We start from the raw sequence: 13,484 nt of genomic DNA, 5'->3' as shown, positions 1-13,484 counted from the left end.
CTGCCCTTTTTCCAAACTACCGCAATTTTTTTTTTTTTGAAGTACAACAATCTCCCCTCACGTTCTCCTTTGCCACCCGGTCGTTTATCTCTATATTTTGTTCACAGGACACAGAAATGTCCCACATAAATTCCTTTTCGGGGTTAGCAATCACGGAGCTCGTTGAATCGGACCCGTTAGGATCTGGCTTGATATACAGCTAATTTTCCGCAAAAAATAAATATATATATATAAATAAAATATTTTCCCCGATATATATATCTATTATTTTTTTTACCTCTGCTCATACGTCCAGTTTCGGCGGCGGGCGGAGGTTTCATTGAATTTTGAGAATTTCCCCGAAAAGCAGAAGTTTCTTTTCGATGGCTGATTTTGGTTTTTCGGTTTTGGTTTTTTTGTTGTTGTTTGGGGTTTTTTTTTGGTTTTTAGGGGTTTTTTTCCCCTAAATTAATTTTCGTTTGTTTTGCTCGGCAAAAAGTCCCAGCCGGAACACGCTCCAGTTAAAATGAAAATAAAAATACAGCTGTGGGTTAAATCTGGCATCTCCAACGTGCCCAGCAGAGGTGTCCCCATAGAGAGGGGCACGGGGCTGCTGTTTTCCCCTATTTTGCGGGTAGAAAGGGCAGCGCGGGAGGGGTAAACGGGGCACACCGCACATTTCGCCTTTCGCTCAGCTTTCCTTGACCTGCGAGCCTAAATCCAAACTAAATCCCACCCATTCCCTGCAGAAGCCGCCGTCCCCGGGCGCGTCAGCCAAGGGCCGGGCGCGGTGCCGGTACCTGAGCGGGAGGAGATGGATTAGGAGGATGGATTAGGAGGATGAATCAGGAGGATGGATCAGGATTAGGATACCTGACCTGATGCATTCGGGGCCATTTGGGGCAGTCCTGGAACCCTTCGGGGCTCCGCTCGCCCTCTGCTCGCCCCCATCTCCGGCCGGAGGTGCCGCAGGGTCCCCGCTCGCCACCCGGGGCCCGGGCAGGTCGCAGAGCTCGGCCTCTCCCTCGGTGTGAACGGGCCGGGCTCTCGCTGCTCTCCTGGGATCATTAATTACGGAGCCCCGGGCAGGTTGAAGAGCTCGGCCTCTCCCTCGGTGTGGCCGGGCCGGGCTCTCGCTGCTCCCATGGGATCATTAATTTTAGAGGCCCGGGCGAGCTCCAGCAAAGGCGCTCGCCCGCCGGCCAAGCCTCCCGCGGGGATTAAGGAGCGGGGCATTGTGTCCCCCATCCCCCTCGGGATGCGGAGCCGCGTCTCGCCGGTCCCTCCTTGTCCCTCCTTGTCCCTCCTTGTCCCTCCTTGTCCCTGCTTGTCCCTCCTCTCCTCGCTGCTTTAATCCCCACGCGTGGCCGGGCTGGCTCCGGGGGCTGGGGCTGTGTCCCCGTGCGGGTGGGACAGGGACACACGCCTGGCTTGGTGTCCCCAGAGGCTGCTCAAGGGCTCCCGTCGGGTTAAACCCTGCCCGGGCTGGGCTTAATTCCCTCACTCGGGACATGACGAGGGGCGCAGGCTTGGGTTTAGTGACAAGCTCCGCAGAGGTGGCCCTGGGCTCTCCGAGGGAGGGGGCTCGGGGGTCTCGGCATCTTCTTCATTCGCTCCATCTCTCCCCGAGCGCTGCTCCGGCAGCTCCGGGGTTAAGCCCCGCTCAGCGGAGCCCGGCGGGGGCTGATGAGCAGCGGGGCTCGGCCCCCTCCTCGGCGTGTGCGAGGGGAACGTGTGAATACATTTGTGTACAAATGTGTAAAATGGCTATTACACACCCGACATAAATCAGCGCTGGGGTCTATCCGAGCCGCGCGTACCTGCGCCTGTGTCCAGGTGTGCTTTACCCACACCCAGAATAAAGCTCTCGGGTGATTTCCCGGCGCTGGGGAAGGGCCCCACGCGTGTCGCGGCCCCACACCCCCCCTCCCCGTGTCCCCAGCGCCGGCCGGGGTGACGAGGCCCCCTCGGGGTCACCGAGAAGGGCAGCGAGGGCCGAGGGGCTCGGCCGGGAGCGGGCTGGGGTTGTCCCCCCGCCCCCGGCTCCCCCCGGGCCGGCCTCCCGTCCCCCCGCAAGCGCCGATTGCGGCTCCGCGCTGCATTCGGGTCCCTCGGAGGGCGCTGCGCGGGAGGACACGTCACGGATACATTATCCCCTCCCCTCTTGAGGCTCTCCTGGCTTTCCGCAGCCTTTGCTAAAGAATTAACCGAGAGGTCCGCTTCAGAGCTCCTTCTGCCCCTGGGAAAAAAAAAAATTAAATAAATAAAAAAAAAAGGCGAGGAAAGAAAAGGAAAAAGAAAAAAAAAAAAAAAGAGCGGAGATATCGGTGCTTTCAGACGAGGAGCGTGGCGGCTGTGATTTCCGAGAGGAGGGGAATTTTACCTTCGATCCTTGCCGAATTGCGGGAGGTGAATGTAGCAAACCCTCCCCTTGCCTTTGAAAGGCATGTCTCTGCCAAAGAGCTACAGCTTCGCTCTTGAAATACGTGACAAATAAACAAGAAACAAACAAAAAAAATTAGAGAGAGGAAAGATTCCTATCCTTCAAATTCTTTTTCTTTAAAAGGGGAGGAAAAAAAAAAAACAACAACAAAAAAACCAACCAAACCAATAAATAAAAGCAACAAAATCAATGCCGCGCCTCTGCCAGCGCTCGGACTTGTTTGGAAAGAGACAACAACGCTGAAGTGGCACTGGTCCCGAGGAAAACGGATCCTTTAATTTGACTCCGCATGAGAAGCGCATTTGGAGCCAGGCGCAGCGGCCGCAGCGGCAGGAGCAGCCCCGGAGCCCCCGCAGCCCCCGCGGCCCCCGCGGCAGCCCCGGCGCTGCCGGAGCCCCTCGGGCACGGGCGGAGCAGCAGCAGCAGCAGCGCCCTTGGGCCGCGGGAGCCCGGCCGGAGCGGAGAGGCGGAGGGCAAGGAGAGCCGCTGATCCCGGAGCGCTCCAGCCAGCAGCAGCCACCGGCTTCGACTTCGGCTCAGCGGGGAGCTCGTCGTGTCCTCGGCATCTCCGGGACCAGCTCATTTTGCACTTCGTCACTTCGTTCTAGGTCGCTCGTTTTCTCCCTTTTTTTTTTTTCTTCTTCTCTTGAGAGACAAAATGTCCAAAAATGGTTCAGCCTGCTTAGCCCAATGATTTCTTGCACGGACGTTCTATTTTTTTTTATTATTTTTTTTTAATTATTATTTTTGGATGGGGCAGGATTGAGTAGAAGAAATCGTTCGGTGAAGGGACCCCGGCGGTTTGCTCCCCGTTAAGGAGAAGATCGAGATCCGATTCCCAGCTGCACGCAGAGGACGGGGGTTGCCGTGGATCTTTCAGTCTGGCTTTCGGAGCCCTCGCTGCTGCAGGGTCAGAGCAGAACTGCCTTCTCCGAGCGGCTTTCCTGTCCTGCTTGCAGCTCCGAGATCGCCTCCCCCCTCCTCGCACCATTTCTGTTCTTGTTGGTTTTGTTTGGTCGGTTTAGCTTTATTTTTCCCATCCCTTTTTTGTCTATTTTTTCCCCCTTTCGTTGTTTATTATTATTATTATTATTATTAATTATTTGATTCGGGTAAATTGCCTTCCTAAAACGAAAATACTAACTCTGCCGACGAAATCCATGCCCCCTGCCATTCGGAAGAACCGGGTCTAATATGCCAGTGACATCTCCGCCTTGCAGCAGTCGCGATGAAGGAAAAATCCAAGAACGCGGCAAAGACTAGACGGGAAAAAGAAAATGGAGAATTCTACGAACTGGCCAAACTCCTGCCCCTGCCCTCGGCCATCACCTCGCAGCTGGACAAGGCGTCCATCATCCGCCTCACCACCAGCTACCTGAAAATGCGAGCCGTCTTCCCCGAAGGTAAAAACAGCCCCGGGGCTCCGGGAGCCCGCACGGAAGGGACGGGGACAGAGGGGCAGGGGGTGCTGGGGTGGGCACGGCCCCATCGTCGCCCTGGCAGGAGGGAGGGGATGCCCGCAGGGGTCTCAGAACGGGGTGAGCGAGCCAGGGGGTATTGAGGGAAAAGCGGGCTGGGAATGAGCCCGTCTGCCCCAAGCCCGGCGGCGGGGGGAGGCAGAGCCGGCCGCTTCATCCCCCCTTCCTCCCCCTCCTCCTCCTCCTCGGCTGCCGCTTCAGCTCCGGTGGCTCGGGGGTCCCGTCCCGATGAGAGCGGGCTCGGTTCGTGCGTTCAGCCCCGGACGAGGGGGTGGCCCCTGGGCACGGCGCTTCCCGTCCGGGCACGGCCTCGGAGGGGAAAAAAAAACCCAAACCCGTGTGGTTGTTATTATTATTTTGTTTTGGTTGGAGTTCTCTGGAGCCAGGCAAGCAGGCTGGGAATGAAGGCGCGGCCGCTCCGAGGCCCTGCGGCTTCTCCCGGGGACGGAGAGCGGAGAGAGGGGAAGGAGAATCCGAGCCCAGCCCGGCCCGGCCCGGCCCGGGGCTGTGGCTCCCGTGGCTCTTCTCGGAGCCACCCAGCAGCCAGGCCCGGCACCAATCCCGCTGGATTTGGGGGAAATCATCGCCTCGGGAGGCTCCTGCCTTCCCCCGAGCGCCCCTGGGGCCGCCGGGGCGAGGGGAGGCTGCGGGCCGGGGGCTGGCGGTGCGGCCGCGGAGCTGATGCGCTGGGCAGTGCCTGCGGGCGGCCGAAGAAAGCCCAGCAGCCCCGCTTTGTCATTTGTTTGTGCCTCTTCTCCGCACCGGGAGCAGGGCGAAGGAATTAGCAAATTCCGCAGGAGAAGGTCTGCTCTCCTCCTTAGCGCGGTTTCTAAGGAGCTTTATTAAAAGGCTAAAAAGAAAAACACGACCAAAAAATAAAATAGGTGGAGGGCGGGGAGAAACCTCCCCCCCCCTCCTCCCAACCCGAGTAAAAGCTTACCGTCGTGGCCATTTAATTCAGAAATTTCGGGGGCACGGAGCAGCCGTGCTAATTTGGGAAGCCAGGGCTCCCGAGCCAGCGGAGCGAGGGGAGCGAGGCGCTGCTCCGCCGCATTTTCCAGCCATTATCCCCCACCGGGAAATTTCCCCGTGAGAAATAGAGCGTCGTAATTTCGAGGGGGGCGGCGGTGGTGGTGGTGAGGGGGTCACTGGCCGGCCGTGCCTGGCGAACGTGCCCCCGAACGCCTTTGATTTAGGAGGGAGGGAGAGCGGCACGTTTCGAGATGCTGCTGGATGCGTCCCGGGCTTTTCCAGCCCTGCTGATCCTCAAGAGCAACGAGCCGACCCCGAGAGCAGGTTTATACCCAGAGCTCGGGTGTGCTTTATGTGTCTGTCTTCCCTAAACAGGCCGGGCGTGCGCTTCCGCACACTCTGCTTATTAAGGGCAACGTTTAAATGCATACAGCGAATTCCTGATCTTTCATCGTTTTAAGTACGGCTGGAAATACATTTAAAACCAAAGCTTTGCATCCAGGGATGACAGGCCGGGGGGAATTGCCTCCTCCGGACCCCGAGCCCTGCGTTTAATGCCTGGGAGGGTGCAGGGGAAAGGGGGGAGCCGGGCAGAGGCGGCTGCCGAAGGATTTTTTTAGGGGGGGTTTCTTCCACACAGTCCCGCATCACCCGAGCTTCCCTCTCCCTCGGGATTTGCCTGTGGAAAGAGAGGAAGGGGGGTCCCCATCCGTCCGTCCTTCTGTCCGTCCTCCCCCCCCCCCCCCTCACAACTGGTTTCCAGTTGGCTTTACTGGGAGGGGAAACAGCCCAGAGAGGCGTCCCGTCTTCAACCCCGGGCCAGCCAGAGCCGGGGGATGAACGCACGGCCAGGGCCGGAGCCGGTGGGTCCCGGGCGGTGGAATGAAGGCGGGCACACCGCAGCACCCCGGGCTGCCCCAGCCGTCACCCTCTGGGGCTCAAGGGGGTGCCAGGGTGCGGGGGACAGGTCTGAGACACAACCAGACGCGTGCTAGGCCCGGACTAACTGCGGCCAGCCCGGGCAGGAGCGCTGCTCGGCTGCGGACCTGGCTGCCAGCTCCGTCTGGGCTGGAGGGAAAGAGAGAGAAAGAAAGAGAGAGAGTTGTGGTTTTAAACCCCTCGGTGGAGGGCTCACCCCCTGGTTTCCAGACGTAGTTTAGGAAAAGTTTGAGCCCCTCAGCGAAGGTGGCTGATCCCGACAGGGCTTGGGACAGGTTTCCTGCTTTTCCCGAAGATGGACCGAACCCGCTCAGGCTCCAGAGAGCCAAAGGGGATTTGTACCCCGGCTCCTTTACCCCAAGCACTGCAAGGGACAAGTTCGGGCTGCGAAATCCCAGATTGTGCCCTGCGGTACCGCTGCGACCTTGAGATTCAGGAGTTAAAGTCAGGACACAGCAGCCTCCAGCCTCCCGTTCTCTAACACCGTCTTCTCTCGTGTTTTCTTTTTCTTTTGGTTTTTTTTTTTTTGTTTTGTTTTTTTTGGTTGTTGTTATTGCCACGGCTTTGTTGCTGTAGAACAAAAACACACCACGAGTCGTCTTCTGCCTCCGCTGTCAGTATTTTTTTATTTTTTATTTTTATTTTGAAAATGAGTTAATGAAGGAAAGAGAGGCGAGAATGAACCGCGTTTAAAAACTGCGATTCTCTGCCCCCCGGTTACGACAGACTGGTGAAATCGTCACCCTCTCCCTCCCCCATCCCCGGCGCAGTGTCCAAAACCGATTATGAAATTGGACATTTATGGTTGTTTCAACCGGATGGGAGCCAGCTAATTAATATGTGACCCAAAATACAATGTGCGCAATAGAAAATAATCTGAATAAAGTGACGGAGCGGTAGATTTCAGACCTTCCTTATTCCGAGAGGCAGACAATAGAAATTACTAGGAATATTCACAGCCCTCGGTCCCCATTTAAACCTGGCCACGAATGTAAATTTTAAGAAAATCAAGGCGAATCGCAGCCATTTCATCTGATGGTCACACGCGCTCGGAAAAGGTTCGTTAATGAATTAAACAAATAAATAAAGAGCGAGGCGTGGGTAATCCCTTCTTGGAAAGCCAGCCCCTATTGTACTAACCACTAACAGTGACATTAAAGGTCTTACTAAAACAAAAGTGCTTTTTTTAGGCTTTTCCCGGGGCCGTTCCCAGGCGGCGGGAGCCGCGGCCCCGCGGTGCGGGGACGGGCGGCGGGGTCGCTCCGGTCTCTCCCGGCCGGAGGGAGGGAGGGAGGGAGGGAGGGAGAGGAAGGGCGGGGGTCACCGCCGTGGGTCTGCCCGTGACCTCCCCGTCTGCAGGACGGCCGCTTTGGGGCCTCTTAACGCGACCTGGTGGGCTGGGCTCGGCGGGGAGAGCCGGGTTTGTGCGGGTGTCCTGGGGGGCAGATTTGTTAGAATGTTTTTTCCTCACTTTTCTTTTTTCTTTTCAATTTTTTTTTCTGGGAGTTCACCCTTTTTAAAAAAAAATATTTTATTTTATTTTTATAAATAAAAGTCTTGATCTTTCCGCCCGTCCTTCCCACCGCCCAACCCTCGGCCACCTTCCCGGCGCTGAGCCCGCAGAGAGGAGCGGGCGGCCCCGCACGTCCCTGCCCGGACTTGCTCCTTCCCAGACCCGCCCCGACCTGGGGGTTTCCCCTCTCTCAGGGGTTCCCCTGGCCGGGTCCGGGTGTTCCCCGCTGGCTCCGCACCCAGCGGTGCCGTCGGGGCTGAGATTCCCTCGGTCCGCGCTGCAGACGGGGCTTGGTGTCAGCGCTGCCCTCGCACCCTCCCCACGGGGCGACAGCGGAGCCTCGGAGCTCAACCAGGGGCACAGAGCTCGGTGGAGCTCAGCCAGGGACACAGAGCTCGGTGGAGCTCAACCAGGGGCACAGAGCTCGGTGGAGCTCAACCAGGGGCACAGAGCTCGGTGGAGCTCAACCAGGGGCACAGAGCTCGGTGGAGCTCAACCAGGGGCACAGAGCTCGGTGGAGCTCAACCAGGGGCACAGAGCTCGGTGGAGCTCAACCAGGGGCACAGAGCTCGGTGGAGCTCAACCAGGGGCACAGAGCTCGGTGGAGCTCAACCAGGGGCACAGAGCTCGGTGGAGCTCAACCAGGGGCACAGAGCTCGGTGGAGCTCAACCAGGGACACAGAGCTCGGTGGAGCTCAACCAGGGGCACAGAGCTCGGTGGAGCTCAACCAGGGGCACAGAGCTCGGTGGAGCTCAACCAGGGACACAGAGCTCGGTGGAGCTCATCCAGGGGCACAGAGCTCGGTGGAGCTCAACCAGGGACACAGAGCTCGGTGGAGCTCCGGGGCTGCCCCACGGGAATGTCCCCGAGGCTCTCCCAGTCGAAGGAGGCACAACCGCGCTGGGGAAACCCCAAAAAGCAGAGTTGGCTGCGAGCCCCCAGGGTTTGCCCTTGTTCCTTGTGAAGGCTGCGGGACCTTGCGCTCCGCGGAACAGCCCAGCAGACACAAAGGAAATAGTCCAAGTTACAGGGCAACCCGATACTGAACGTAATACATGGCTGAGTAATTCTTTTAGCAGAATCCCGAGCTGAAAAGCTACCGGGCTTTCAAATGTGTGTGCGGACGGACTTCTGTATGCCGAGAGCAAAGGTGGGAGTTATTCCCAAATATTTCTAGATCTTATTACAGTTCCACTCACCCCGCTGGCTCCCTGGAAACCGGGAAATGTACAAACGGCACAAAGTGAGTGCTGAGGTACTTTGAAAAACAGCCAGAGGTGTCAAAAGGGACAGAGACGGATTTTGTCCGTGTTTGCCACAGGGCGCGTTTGTACGAAAATCCCCCAGTTTTTCAACGGTAAAAGCAGCAGGAATTTTGGGGTGTTTGTTTAAAACCCCCTCTGATTCCGAGCCGGAGCTGCCGGAGCCGCCTCCCGGTGCCCGGAGGGGTCCGGCGGGCACAGCCGCACTCGGGGCCGGGGTTGACCCTGCCCGGGATCCCGCTCCTCCTGCCGGGCCCGGGGGGAACAGACACCGGTCCGAACACCGGCAAAAGCAGGAGAGAGGCTCATCTCGCCCGTGTCTGCTGCGGCAGAGTGCCAGAAAAGCGGAGGTTGAGCCTGGGACTGGCCAGACACCTTCCCGCAGGGGCTCTGGGCTCTGCCGCTGAGCCCAGCCCCGGCTCTCCCGGCTCCCGCTACCGGAATTCCCTCGGATCGCTGGATCCGGGTGATCCCCGAGCCTCTGGCACGGCAAAGGAGCCGCGCTGGGGCCGGGCCACCCCCACGGGTGTTCCCAGCGTTTGCGGGGAGGATGCTCCATTCCATTCCGGCTGGGAATTCTCTCTCGGGCCGGGGAATTCCTGCTGCGAGGGGACATCTGGAAATGTCCCCTTCCAAAGCGCCCCGTGTGGGACACCCGGCAGCGTCCCCAGGCAGGGATCGCCTCCCATCCCCGCCAAGGAGCGGTGCAGAAAGGCTCGCTGTGGATCCGCAGGGATTTTGGCCTCGCTCCAGGCAAGGGAGTGAATTTGGGAGTTATTTCCCGGCCGGGCAGGAGCAGCCAGGCCCAGCCTATGGCATCCATACATTTACAGGAACGCGCGTTCGCAAATGGCTCGGAGGAGAAGTTAATGGGCGTTAGTCCCTTATTCGAATGTAAGGTTTTATTCGTTTCGTTTTCACCTTTAAAGCGATCTGCTGGCGGATTAAATGATAAAATCGCCGGCTTTAAAATAAGCTCAGACGAATGCCAGGCTGATCCACCGAACGTGTTTACGTTTGATGCGCGTTCGCGATTCCGACTCCAATTTAAAATTCCTGAGGGAGCGAATCTGAGCAGGTGACATTTTTTTATTCCGGGCTAGGAAAGAACCTCAAAACCCGTGCAGATTTTGGGATGCTGAGAAAGGACAGGACGGAGCGAATTGTCTCGCACGGGTGGGGCAGAGACGCCGCTCGTTCTTGAAGGGTTTCGTGAGAGCTCAGGGAATAAATCTGCTCCGCCTTTGGGAATGGAACTGCTCAGGGCAGTTTTTACACCTCTCTTTGTAGGTTTGCAGTGTCATAATTCGAAATTTGTAATGAGTAAATCGAAATAAGGGCAAACCCCGCGGCACAGGGACAGACTCTGGAGTTTGTGTTTGTTGCCGTCTCGGGAAAGAAGCTGCAGGATAACTCCGCCATTCCCAAACTTTCTCTCCCGCGAAACAAAAAAGCCTTTCAGCAGAAAGGACATTTTTGCCGTATCTCTGGAAATCTAGGAGGCTTTCCCAAACGGAGAATTGGGGAAAGGCGGAGAAAAGCGCGAATTTTCGTTTGGCTTTCCCGAACAATTTTCCCAGCGCTTCTTTCAGAGCGGGGAAGGCAAAGGGGAAAACGAGGGCAATTCCCGGGATTTGGGGAGACGGACACGGGGTGCGGATGCAGACCCCTCTTTTTGGGTGCTGCTGCTGCCTCGGGACGGCGAAAAGGAGGGGTCAGGGCCGGCTTAGGTGCCCGGTGTCCCCTGCCTGGCATGGGAAGATCCTCAGCGCTTTCCCGGCGGGAAAGGAATCAAAACTCGGGGGAAGCACCGCGTTCCTCCAGTGGGAGATCCTGCCCACCCCAAGGGATGTCCCAAGAGTGGAGAGAAATCCCCCCATCATTCCCGGGCCGGGTTTAAGTGCCCAGAGCACAAACGGATCCGGAATCGCGGGGCTGCAGCTCAGGGCAGGAATTTCTGCCAGTTTTCCCTCCCTCTCCGGAGGCACAGCCGGCAGAAAGGAGATTTCTTTGGAAGCCTCTGGGCGGCCAGAGGGCACCGGGGGAAGACGCGGGGCTCGGTTTCATAGCGGGGCATTCGCGAAACGGGCCGGAATTCCAGGCTGGCAGCACCGAATCATCCAGGGCTAGGGGCCAAAAAAACCCTTTTTGGGTTTTGAGGCCTCCCCGAAGCCCAGGGTTGTTGTTTCGCTCCAAAAACGAGGCACCAAACGGATGTGGTCGCGTCCTTCCCTTCCCCTCCATCCCTTGGGGACAGTGACCCCTCTGTCACCGGGTGGCGGCCTCGGCTCCTCGGGGAGCTCCTGAAAGGTTCCTTGGGGAGCTGCTGAAAGGCTCCTTTTTACCCTGGAAGCCAAAATCAACCAACGAACCCCAGCCCCGCCGCCCCTCCTGGCCCCAAGGCAGCTCCGTCAGGAACCGTCCCCTGCCCCGAGGCGGGCTCGGCTGTGGGCTCGGCTGTGGGCTCGGGTTTGGGGTCAGGCTGTGGGGTCGGGTGTGGGGTCGGGTTTGGGCTCGGACTGTGGGGTCGGGCTATGGGCTTGGGTCAGGTTTGGGGCCGAGCTGTTGGCTCGGGTTTGGGCTCGGGCTTTGGGCTCGGGCTGTGGGCTCGGGTTTGGGGTCAGGTTGTGGGCTCGGGTATGGGATCGGGTTTAGGCTCAGGCTGTGGGGTTGGGTTTGGGCTCGGGCTGTGGGCTCAGGTCGGGTTTGGGGTCAGGCTGTGGGCTCGGGTTTGGGGTCAGGTTTAGGCTCAGGCTGTGGGGTTGGATTTGGGCTTGGGCTGTGGGGTCGGGTTTAGGCTCGGGCTGTGGGGTCGGGTTTGGGCTCGGGCTGTGGGATCAGGGCCCGATAGGGCCAGGGGATGAAGCTCTGTCAATCCCGTCCGTTCTCAGGTGAAATTGGGGTGGTTTATTTCCAATCGAGCTCCTCTTTAACCTCTTTTCCTCTTCCTTGTCCACCTCGGGGGTGGCCGCTCACAGGGGCAGGGTCAGGGACGGGGACAGGGACAGGAACAGGGACATGGACAGGAACAGGGACATAGACAGGGACAGGGACAGGGTCAGGGACAGGGACAGGGACAGGACAGGGACAGGGACAGGGACAGGGACAGGAACAGGGACAGGGACAGGAACAGGGGCAGGGGCAGGGACAAGGACATGGACAGGGACATGGACAGGAACAGGGGCAAGGGCAGGGGCAGGGACATGGACAGGGACAGGGACAGGGACAGGGACAGGGACAGGGACAGGGGCAGGAACAGGGACAGGGACAGGGACAGGGACAGGAACAGGAACAGGGACATAGACAGGGACAGGGACAGGGTCAGGGACAGGGACAGGACAGGGACAGGGACAGGGACAGGGACATGGACAGGGACAGGGACAGGAACAGGAACAGGGACATGGACAGGAACAGGGACATAGACAGGGACAGGGACAGGGTCAGGGACAGGGACAGGGACAGGACAGGGACAGGGACAGGGACATGGACAGGGACAGGGACAGGGTCAGGGACAGGGACAGGGACAGGGACAGGGACAGGGGCAGGGACAGGGGCAGGAACAGGAACAGGGACATGGACAGGAACAGGGACATGGACAGGGACAGGGACAGGAACAGGAACAGGGACAGGGACAGGGACAGGGTCAGGGACAGGGACAGGGACAGGACAGGACAGGGACAGGGACACGGACAGGGACAGGGACACAGACAGGGACAGGGACAGGGACATGGACAGGGACAGGGACAGGGACGATGCAAGGACAGGACGGGCCCGGTGGGCGATGGGAGCAGCTGCAGCCGCGTCCCTGCAGGAATTCCCTCCGGGAATTCCGGGAAGGCGCATCCGCGGGGATGCTCCGCTCCAGAAAAAGAACAATTCCTCCCCAAAAACTGCGCGGGGAAGGGACTCGGCCTTTGCCACCGTGGCAGGAGGGGGAGCGCGGGCAGGGCAGGGGGGACAGCTCGGGCTCCGCTGCCTGCTCTGACCAAATCCTTGGGGTTTTTTGTAGGTCTGGGCGACGCCTGGGGACAGCCGAGCAGGATCGGCCCTTTGGATAACGTGGCCATGGAGCTCGGATCCCACTTGCTTCAGGTAGGGCACATGGACAACCCGGGGGTGAGGGGCTGCCTCTCCTTTTCCTCCTCCTCCTCCTCCTCCTCCTCCTCCTCCTCCTCCTCCTCCTCCTCCTCCTCCTCCTCCTCCTCCTCCTCCTCCTCCTCCTCCTCCTCCTCCTCCTCTCGCACCACCACAGCAGCCTGGCTGAAGCCTTCATCTCGTCGGGCTGGGAGAGCAGAAAACCAGAGGCACCAACCACTTAAATTCCAAATATTTCACGATTTTTCGCCTTTGGCATCGGCCGAAGCAAGAGGCGCTTGTCCTCTCTGTGCAGGCCCAGCTCGCCCAGCCCAAAAAGTGGCGGGGATGTCCCCAGGGAGCCCCCGGGGGAGGGGACAGGCGCTCCCCGGTGGTGGCACCGGGAAGGGGACAACACCTGCATTGGATCTCCTGGGACTTTAGCGCCTGAACGTCCCGCTGTTCACAACCCCGGTGATCTGCTCTGGAATTCCTCTGAGTTCTGAATTTAGGAAGTCGCAGCCGGGGCGGGGGTGCCAGGAGGAGGGATAAAAAGAAAATTAAAAATTGATTTTAACTATATACATAAATATAAATATAAATATATAAAATATATATTTATATATTTATATATATTTATATACATTTATATATTTTTATATTTATATATATTTATATTTTTAAGTTTTAAATCCAATTTTTTACTTTTATTTATATACTTATGTATATTTGTATATATAATATTATATATTATAATATATAATATATAATATATAATATATAATATATAATATACAATATATAATATATATAATGTATATAA

General features: G+C 57.8%; 1 protein-coding gene across 1 annotated transcript in view; it reads left to right on the top strand.

Moving 5' to 3' along the window:
• Window positions 1–2,996: 2,996 nt before the first annotated feature.
• SIM2 (SIM bHLH transcription factor 2) overlaps window positions 2,997–13,484 on the top strand; it is a 67,441-nt gene continuing 56,953 nt past the window's right edge. The window contains exons 1-3 of the mRNA XM_066545564.1: window positions 2,997–3,030; window positions 3,643–3,825; window positions 12,597–12,679. Of these exons, the coding sequence (XP_066401661.1) occupies window positions 3,651–3,825; window positions 12,597–12,679 (258 nt within the window). The 5' untranslated portion in view covers window positions 2,997–3,030; window positions 3,643–3,650. The remainder of the gene's footprint in view (window positions 3,031–3,642; window positions 3,826–12,596; window positions 12,680–13,484) is intronic.

The sequence above is a fragment of the Molothrus aeneus genome, chromosome 2, assembly GCF_037042795.1.
Source record: "Molothrus aeneus isolate 106 chromosome 2, BPBGC_Maene_1.0, whole genome shotgun sequence".
In the NCBI taxonomy this organism is placed as follows: Eukaryota; Metazoa; Chordata; class Aves; order Passeriformes; family Icteridae; genus Molothrus; species Molothrus aeneus.
This window is presented reverse-complemented; position numbering and strand designations above follow the sequence as displayed.